Here is a 9,515-nt window from a genome sequence, read left to right on the forward strand (position 1 = left end):
GTTGGCTGTGGTGTCCATCTTGGCTGTGTCATACACTGACCTGTCTGTGGTGATGGTATGTGACACCCCTCTGTCCTGCATCTGTGTGTGTGTGTGTGTGGATTTAGGTTTCACGTGGTGTCATGGTTCAACATTATTTTAATATGGACAAATATGGTGTGTGTGTGTGTGTGTGTGTGTGTGTATGAAAGGCCTCCTCCTCAGGGGAACACGGTTTGGATCTGCTTCTGCCTCATGGCTGCAGTGTGAGGACCTGCTGAGATTCAATAAGTTGTTGGAGACTAAGAGTGAGAGAACACCAGAGAATAACTGTGGGTGGAATGAAGGGTAAAGGTTTGAGCATCACTAAGTCACAGCTCAGACCAGGTATCCACATCCATCCTGAGTGATCCAATCACAAGTGGTCGATGCTACGATACAGATCTGAATGTGTCTGAGATATAAAAAAAAAATCCTGAGATCTGAGACTCTGTGTTTGTATAATGATGAGACACTGGACTGAAATACATTCAATATATTTTATTTACACACTGCAACAGACAACACTTATTCAAGGTATAAAAATCATTATAAATATTAAAAGTATTAAAAGGTAGTAAAATGGAGTCAAAATATATAACAGTATTAAAAAGTATTCAAATGTAATAAAATGTAGTTAAATGTGGTAACAACATTATACAGTATTGAAAAGCATTGAAATGTAGTAAAATATTACACAGTCATAAAAAAGTATTTAAACAATTAAATGTATAAAAAAGTAGTAAAAAGTAGTAAAAACATATTTGTACAATGTACATTAAAATAGAAGAACACCAATAAAGAAATAAAGAGAGAAATAATTCAGTCCTCAACTTTCGGACGGCAGCAGCTTGTGAGGCTTGAGAAGAATTTTCTAATTCTTCTCCACAGCTTCCTCTTGCCACCCGAAGAGGCTGTGGCTGCAGCTGTGACGTCTGCAGCCTCGTCAGAACTCCACGAGACTTCCTCCCTGGTGCCATCATCTCCGATGGACGACCAGACCGAGGTATCTCCGGAGTCCATAGTCCGGTCAGAACACCCGGAGACTTCCTCCCTGGTGTCATCATCTCCGATGGACGACCAGACCGAGGTATCTCCGGAGTCCATAGTCCGGTCAGAACACCCGGAGACTTCCTCCCTGGTGTCATCATCTCTGATGGACGACCAGACTGAGGTGTCTGTGGACACTATTCTCAGGTCAGTACAGCAGAACTGTTCACTGGTGACACTTGTGGAGTCTAGAGCCTCCACAGAATCCCAGGAGACTTCGTCCATGGAGCCAGAGTAGCTGCTGTTTGTAGTTGAAAAGTGGACGCTGTCCTCCGTTGGGCAGACCCTCATTGCTAGTTGAGAGGTGGTCAGACTGGATGAGGAAAGACAATCAATTAGTAAATCAGTCACTGTCAATTAATGAAAACCATCAGTCCATCCAACCTGATGTGTTGTTTAGTTCCAGTGTGAAAGGACATGTGGTCACTTACTAGTCTCTGCTGTGGTCGTCCTCCCTCAGGTGGCTCATGGAAATGAAGGGCAGCTCCAGAGCTTGACGAGGAGAGATCCTCTCATCCCCGTCAAGATGCAGCAGCCCCTCCAACAGAGACACAAAGGCCATGCGGTCTTCCATCTCAGCCGCCCCCAACTTTGGATGGATCTGGATTTGAAAACAGGTTTCAGGTCAGATGATCCAGCTCCCGATTGACAGATAAATAACTGGTACAGATCCAGTCTTTACTCGTACAACACATGAGGGAGTACTCACATGAATCAGGCCGTTGAGGGAGTTCGGCAGCTCGATGAAGCTCTCCTCTTCCTCTGTTTCCACGTTACTAACAGCCGTGAATTCTTCTGCAGTCTGAAGGAACAAAAATAAATAAAGATGAGAACAGGGCAGTATGATTTAAAAATGCTCCATTAAAATTCTCAAACATAGAAGAACATGTTTACACTACCATCAGTCTCCATGATGGACTGTCTTCACCCTCCTCTTCGATGAAGAACTGCTCGCTGTACATTCCAGCACGGAGCAGGTGGTCCTGCGGCTGGCCCAGCACTGTCACCATGTTCTTCATCTGCAGACAGAATACACATCATGAGAATCACATCCACTTACATTCTCTATGAATATGAAAAATAAATAAAAATCCATTTGGTTGGATGATAAATACCATTTGATATTGGCAATCAATGGAGAACAGGTTTTGAGCCAGGTAGAGGAACGCCAGTACGCACCCGACCCCCCACACATCGACGGCCTCGGAGAACGGAAGACCCAGAGAGATCTCTGGAGCTCTGAGAAGGAAAGACATGAGCCACAGATGAAAAATCTGTTGAAACATTTCAGGGCAGAGAAAATAATGTTGCTAAACAGATGCTGTGCAGGATGAACTCACATGTACCCACACGGCTGGATCTCCATCCCCAGCTCGACTTGGGACGCCATCATGGCGCAGCCAAAGTCAATTAACTTCACCCTGAGTGGCTGATCCTTCATGTTAACGAACATAATGTTGTCTGGTTTTATGTCCGTGTGAAGGACGCCGAGACCCTTCAGGGCATCCAAGGCCACCAAGAGCTGCAGGGGCACAAAGAATACACAACATTTAGAATTATTTTCTCCCATGTTCTGTTGTTGGGTTTTAGGTTTTGGGGATCTCTCTACAGATGAGTGTTTGTTTCATGATGCATTGATCGCGCCTGCATACCTGCTTGGCAACTGGGCGGATCTCATGTAGAGGATGGTGCTCCCACTCTCGCTGCAGTAGCAGGTCATAGAGACTCATGTCCAGCTTCTCAAACACCAAGCAGGTCGTTTCCATGTGCTGGAATTCTTCATAGAACTTGACCATGTTGGTGAGATCCGCATCCAGGCCACTGATGACTTTCAGCATGGTAATCTGAAGAGAGAAGAGGAGACATGATGAGACAAGACTATCAACAGTTTGATCAGCTTCATGTTCGGATGGAGCAGACAACACCTGAGCACAGGAATATAAACAAAGACTTCAGTCTCATACCTCATGCTCAATGTCCTCGCCGTCCTCGGTGTCCTTCAGGATTTTCAAAGCCACGATCTGTTTGGTCCTGAGGTTCATGGACGAGAAGATCATTCCAAAGTTGCCTTGCCCTAGAAGGTCCAGGACCGAATAGGAGGAAGAGCTGCTGTGCAGCGTCTGGCTGTCCTGAGCGTCAGGTGCTGTCATTGAAACTGTGGAGAGAGATGGTGGAGACAGAATATGTGACGTGGGTGTTTTCAGTGTGAGAGATTCATTCAGTCAACACAATATGAACAAACACACAACAGGAGTCACATGTCTTTGTCTTTCTGCAGTTGTCATTTTAAGACACAAAAGACACAACATGCCTCCATACTGCTCCTGTGGTGACGTCACAGTGTCTGTTAGCCCCGACATTCAAATTCCACTAGAAACGGCCTCATTTACTACATGTTTTTAGACAAAAAGCCAGAAGAATCAGCCATGCTAGCAGAAGTAGCTATGCTAGCAGAAGTAGCTATGCTAGCATAAGTAGCTATCCTCTGATATCGTCCTCTTCACACGCACACACCGGAAACAGCGCACACAAGCTGTTAACCAAGGACACACACAGGTTGCACGTTAAAATTGCTACTTCTGCTAGCATAGCTACTTCTGCTAGCATAGCTACTCTGTTTTCAGAGTCTTACCTGAGGCAGCAGAAGAATCTTCTGGAGTTTCCCATGATGACATGATGTCCAGTATTTGCAGTTCGATAACCAGAAGCTGAGAATCGATCTGTAATCCAGAGTCTTCTTGCTTGTGTGTCTCTCTCCAACTGTCAAAGGTGAACTGAGTCCTTTATGTCAAAGCTCTGCTGCTGTGACCTCACAACACAGGGTTTCCTTTGATGTCTTAGATGTTGTTTTTTTTAATTCAAATTCAAACAAACTTTATTTGTCCCCGGTGGCCAAAACAAAAATATATATCATTTAAAAACATAAAACAGCAACTTGTTTGAAATGTATTAAATAATAACATGTATCTCATGTATATATATCTGTGTGTGTGTGTTTAGTCAGCCATGACACTGTACGTCATGCTGGTCACTGAAAGTTATAAACCAGCCTCACACAGAGTTCGGGCCCGAACACCCGTCAATCTCAATCTCACAGCCTGAACCCTCACTCCAGAACAAATGACCTTTACAGTGAGCCAATCAAAACTGAGCATCAAAATAGTGACAAGCACAATGTCCAATCAGAGAAAAAACATAAAATCAGGGTCAGTAAAAAGCAGCGCTGCATTGAACAGCATGGATCGTGTGTGTGTGTGTGTGTGTGTGTGTGTGTGTCAAACTGACCACAGTACATTACCCGGTGCCTCTTACCCAGAAACACTGAATCTGTGGCCCAATAACTGATCAATATCAGAATGTGCAGGAGGAAAGCGTGTTTTCTTCTTTACCTTCGCTACCTTTCTCACCCATAGTCTCTTTCCAAGGATTAACAGTTCACCTTCAAACTTTATCTCTCTCACCAGTGTATAGAGAAGGTGACACGTACGCTGAATGCTGCCATTGGAGGTCACATTAGTCTTAATTCTAAAGGGCCTGGTGGAGCTGAAAGGCCTCCTTCTCAGGGGAACACGGTTTGGATCTGCTTCTGCCTCATGGCTGCAGTGTGAGGACCTGCTGAGATTCAATAAGTTGTTGGAGACTAAGAGTTAGAGAACACCAGAGAATAACTGTGGGTGGAATGAAGGGTAAAGGTTTGAGCATCACTAAGTCACAGCTTAGACCAGGTATCCACATCCATCCTGAGTGATCCAATCACAAGTGGTCGATGCTACGATACAGATCTGAATTTGCCTGAATGCATTCTGAGATCTGAGACTCTGTATCAGTTTTAATCCCCGTCCATTAAAAATCACCTGAAAATGCATTTCACGTGTCCGCTCACTCAGACCTGAATCTTTAGTTGACTTTGTATGATTACGAGACACTGGACTAAAATACAATCTATACATTTTATTTACACACTGTAAAAGACAACAATTATTCAAGGTATTTAAATAAAACAAGAAATATCAACAGGATTCAAAATCATTAAAAGTATTAAATGTAAAAAAATGTAGTAAGAATATCACACAGTATTAAAAAGTATTAAAACCATTAAATGTAGTAAAAGGTATTCAAATGTAGAAAAAAAGTATTAATAAAACATTATCATTTTGAAAACTAGTATTATGTACATGTACAATGTGTGACGGTTCTGCACAAAGCTGGGACTCAGTTGCAAAAGGAAGTACGGGAGACAAAAAATAAAGTACAAAATAAAACTTTAATTTAGCAATCCAGAGGTCATACACGGGTAGGCAGTCAGAGAAGCAAACAAGTCCATTCAGGGAAAAGGCACATAATCCAAAATCGGTAATCCAGGCAGAGTCCAAAACCAGGTAAGCAAACACACGGAACTTAACGCTGGAGAGCATGGCCACACGAAGGAGACAATGACAGTCTGGCAGAGGGTGAGGGGAAACACAGGGTATAAATAGGGAAAGCTTAATGACAAACAAGGTACAGGTGTGTGGGGAAACCAACAGGAAGTAGAACTAGACACTAGACACAAGAACACAGACAACAAAATAAAACAGGAAGTGAATACAAACAGAAACAGACTGAACAGATTATTACACAATGCATATTAAAATAGAAAAACACCAATAAAGAAATAAAGAAATAAATAATTCAGTCCTCCGGTTTCGGACGGCAGCAGCTTGTGAGTCTTGAGAAGAATTTTCTAATTCTTCTCCACAGCTTCCTCTTGCCGCCCGAGGAGGCTGTGGCTGCAGCTGTGACGTCTGCAGCCTCGTCAGAACGGCAGGAGACTTCCTCCCTGGTGTCATCATCTCCGATGGACGACCAGACCGAGGTATCTCTGGAGTCAATAGTCAGGTCAGAACATCCGGAGACTTCCTCCCTGGTGTCATCATCTCCGATGGACGACCAGACCGAGGTATCTCTGGAGTCGATAGTCAGGTCAGAACACCCGGAGACTTCCTCCCTGGTGTCATCATCTCTGATGGACGACCAGACCGAGGTATCTCTGGAGTCGATAGTCAGGTCAGAACATCCGGAAACTTCCTCCCTGGTGTCATCATCTCTGATGGACGACCAGACCGAGGTATCTCTGGAGTCGATAGTCAGGTCAGAACATCCGGAAACTTCCTCCCTGGTGTCATCATCTCTGATGGACGACCAGACCGAGGTATCTCTGGAGTTGATAGTCAGGTCAAACAACCAGGGCAGTTCCTCACTGTTGTCATTGAAAAGTGGCGACCAGGTGGTGTCTGTGGACACTATTGTCAGGTCAGAACACCAGGACAGTTCACTGGTGGCACTTGTGGAGTCTAGAGCCTCCACAGAATCCCAGGAGACTTCGTCCATGGAGCCAGAGTAGCCGCTGTCTGAGGTTGAAAAGTGGACGCTGTCCTCCATTGGGCAGACCCTCATTGCGTCTTGGGAGGTGGTCAGACTGGATGAGGAAAGACAATCAATTAGTAAATCAGTCACTGTCAATTAATGAAAACCATCAGTCCATCCAACCTGATGTGTTGTTTAGTTCCAGTGTGAAAGGACATGTGGTCACTTACTAGTCTCTGCTGTGGACGTCCTCCCTCAGGTGGCTCATGGAAATGAAGGGCAGCTCCAGAGCTTGACGAGGAGAGATCCTCTCATCCCCGTCAAGATGCAGCAGCCCCTCCAACAGAGACACAAAGGCCATGCGGTCTTCCATCTCAGCCGCCCCCAACTTTGGATGGATCTGGATTTGAAAACAGGTTTCAGGTCAGATGATCCAGCTCCCGATTGACGGATAAATAACTGGTACAGATCCAGTCTTTACTCGTACAACACATGAGAGAGTACTCACATGAATCAGGCCGTTGAGGGAGTTCGGCAGCTCGATGAAGCTCTCCTCTTCCTCTGTTTCCACGTTACTAACAGCCGTGAATTCTTCTGCAGTCTGAAGGAACAAAAATAAATAAAGATGAGAACAGGGCAGTATGATTTAAAAATGCTCCATTAAAATTCTCAAACATAGAAGAACATGTTTACTCTACCATCAGTCTCCATGATGGACTGTCTTCACCATACTCTTCGATGAAGAACTGCTCGCTGTACATTCCAGCACGGAGCAGGTGGTCCTGCGGCTGGCCCAGCACTGTCACCATGTTCTTCATCTGCAGACAGAATACACATCATGAGAATCACATCCACTTACATTCTCTATGAATATGAAAAATAAATAAAAAGCCATTTGGTTGGATGATAAATACCATTTGATATTGGCAATCAACAGAGAACAGGTTTTGAGCCAGGTAGAGGAACGCCAGTATGCACCCGACCCCCCACACATCGACGGCCTCGGAGAATGGAAGACCCAGAGAGATCTCTGGAGCCCTGAGAAGGAAAGACATGAGCCACAGATGAAAAATCTGTTGAAACATTTCAGGGCAGAGAAAATAATGTTGCTGAACAGATGCTGTGCAGGATGAACTCACATGTACCCACACGGCTGGATCTCCATCCCCAGCTCGACTTGGGACGCCATCATGGCGCAGCCAAAGTCAATTAACTTTACCCTGAGTGGCTGATCCTTCATGTTAACGAACATAATGTTGTCTGGTTTTATGTCCGTGTGCAGGACGCCGAGACCCTTCAGGGCATCCAAGGCCACCAAGAGCTGCAGGGACACAAAGAATACACAACATTTAGAATTATTTTCTCCCATGTTCTGTTGTTGGGTGTTAGGTTTAGGTTTTGGGGATCTCTCTACAGATGAGTGTTTGTTTCATGATGCATTGATCGCGCCTGCATACCTGCTTGGCAACTGGGCGGATCTCATGTAGAGGATGGTGCTCCCACTCTCGCTGCAGTAGCAGGTCATAGAGACTCATGTCCAGCCTCTCAAACACCAAACAGGTCGTTTCCATGTGCTGGAATTCTTCATAGAACTTGACCATGTTGGTGAGATCCGCATCCAGGCCACTGATGACTTTCAGCATGGTAATCTGAAGAGAGAAGAGGAGACGTGATGAGACAAGACTATCAACAGTTTGTGATCATCTTCATGTTCTGATGGAGCAGACAACACCTATATAAGGAATATAAACAAAGACTTCAGTCTCATACCTCATGCTCAGTGTCCTGGGCGACCTCGGTGTCCTTCAGGATTTTCACAGCCACGATCTGTTTGGTCCTGAGGTTCATGGACGAGAAGATCATTCCAAAGTTGCCTTGCCCTAGAAAGTCCAGGACCAAATAGGAGGAAGAGCTGCTGTGCAGCGTCTGGCTGTCCTGAGCGTCAGGTGCTGTCATTGAAACTGTGGAGAGAGATGGTGGAGACAGAATATGTGACGTAGGTATTTTCAGTGTGAGAGATTCATTCAGTCAACACAATATGAACAAACGCACAACAGGAGTCACATGTCTTTGCTATGCTATGCTAGCAGAAGTAGCCATGCTAGCAGAAGTAGCTAAGCTAGCAGAAGTAGCTATGCTAGCAGAAGTAGCCATGCTAGCAGAAGTAGCTAAGCTAGCAGAAGTAGCTATGCTAGCATAAGTAGCTATCCTCTAATATCTTCCTCTTCACACGCACACATCAGAAACAGCGCACACAAGCTGTTAACCAAGGACACACACAGGTTGCACATTACAATAGCTTCTTCTGCTAGCATAGCTACTTCTGCTAGCATAGCTACTCTGTTTTCAGAATCTTACCTGAGGCAGCAGAAGAATCTTCTGGATTTTCCAACGATGACATGATGTCCAGTATTTGCAGTTCAATAACCAGCAGCTGAGAATCGATCTGTAATCCAGAGTCTTCTTGCTTGTGTGTCTCTCTCCAACTGTCAAAGGTGAACTGAGTCCTTTACGTCAAAGCTCTGCTGCTGTGACCTCACAACAAAAGGGTTTCCTTTTGTTGTTGTTTTTGAAAATTAAAATTCAAACAAACTTTATTTGTCCCCCGGTGGCCAAAACAAAAATATATATCATTTAAAAACATAAAACAGCAACGTGTTTGAAATCAAATAATAACATTGTAACTGTGTGTGTGTGTGTGTGTATACACATTTTGTGGTTGTCACTGATTATTTGGAAGATGATGTTGCTGTGTGTGTGTGTGTGTGTGTGTGTGTGTGTGTGTGTGTGTGTGTGTGTGTGTGTGTGTGTGCTTGTGCCAGTTTATTCTCTGTTACACAATGTGGAAAGTTTGCTCCTTATCTGACCTCGAAGGCTGCCAGGCAGAAACTAGGACACCACAGTGAGAACACACACTCACATAAGATTCAACCCGACTAAAGCAGAATGAGAGACAGGTTTGATGTTGTTTAAGTGTGAGATAAGTGCAGTTTGATGTTTGCTCCTCCGTCAGGTTAAGAAATCCATCTGTGGGGAGCCTCACAGTCAGCCAGGGCCGTAACAACAGGGTGCCCAAAGGAGGCAATCGCCAGGGGCCCCAA

General features: G+C 44.7%; 2 protein-coding genes across 4 annotated transcripts; both read right to left on the bottom strand.

Moving 5' to 3' along the window:
* Positions 1 to 1,498: 1,498 nt before the first annotated feature.
* Positions 1,499 to 3,743, bottom strand: LOC117766101 (homeodomain-interacting protein kinase 3-like). The gene is made up of 8 exons (XM_034592807.1): positions 3,701 to 3,743; positions 3,033 to 3,223; positions 2,721 to 2,912; positions 2,409 to 2,590; positions 2,184 to 2,307; positions 1,968 to 2,087; positions 1,778 to 1,870; positions 1,499 to 1,669 (listed from the first exon to the last, which is right to left on the bottom strand). Exons 1-8 carry the CDS (start codon positions 3,741 to 3,743, stop codon positions 1,499 to 1,501), a joined length of 1,116 nt encoding a protein of 371 aa, XP_034448698.1.
* A 2,775-nt stretch (positions 3,744 to 6,518) lies between these two features.
* Positions 6,519 to 8,483, bottom strand: LOC117765895 (homeodomain-interacting protein kinase 3-like). 3 transcript variants are annotated; one of them, XM_034592486.1, is made up of 6 exons: positions 7,872 to 8,483; positions 7,560 to 7,735; positions 7,329 to 7,452; positions 7,113 to 7,232; positions 6,896 to 7,015; positions 6,519 to 6,814 (listed from the first exon to the last, which is right to left on the bottom strand). In XM_034592486.1, the coding sequence occupies exons 1-6, from the start codon at positions 8,055 to 8,057 to the stop codon at positions 6,644 to 6,646; spliced, it is 897 nt and encodes a 298-aa protein (XP_034448377.1). In that variant the 5' UTR covers positions 8,058 to 8,483; the 3' UTR covers positions 6,519 to 6,643. The 3 variants fall into 3 exon arrangements, with proteins under 3 accessions (XP_034448377.1, XP_034448378.1, XP_034448376.1); XM_034592487.1 differs by having other exon boundaries at positions 6,923 to 7,015; positions 7,554 to 7,735; XM_034592485.1 differs by having other exon boundaries at positions 7,554 to 7,735.
* Positions 8,484 to 9,515: the final 1,032 nt, after the last annotated feature.

The sequence above is a fragment of the Hippoglossus hippoglossus genome, chromosome 8 (genome assembly GCF_009819705.1).
Source record: "Hippoglossus hippoglossus isolate fHipHip1 chromosome 8, fHipHip1.pri, whole genome shotgun sequence".
In the NCBI taxonomy this organism is placed as follows: domain Eukaryota; kingdom Metazoa; phylum Chordata; class Actinopteri; order Pleuronectiformes; family Pleuronectidae; genus Hippoglossus; species Hippoglossus hippoglossus.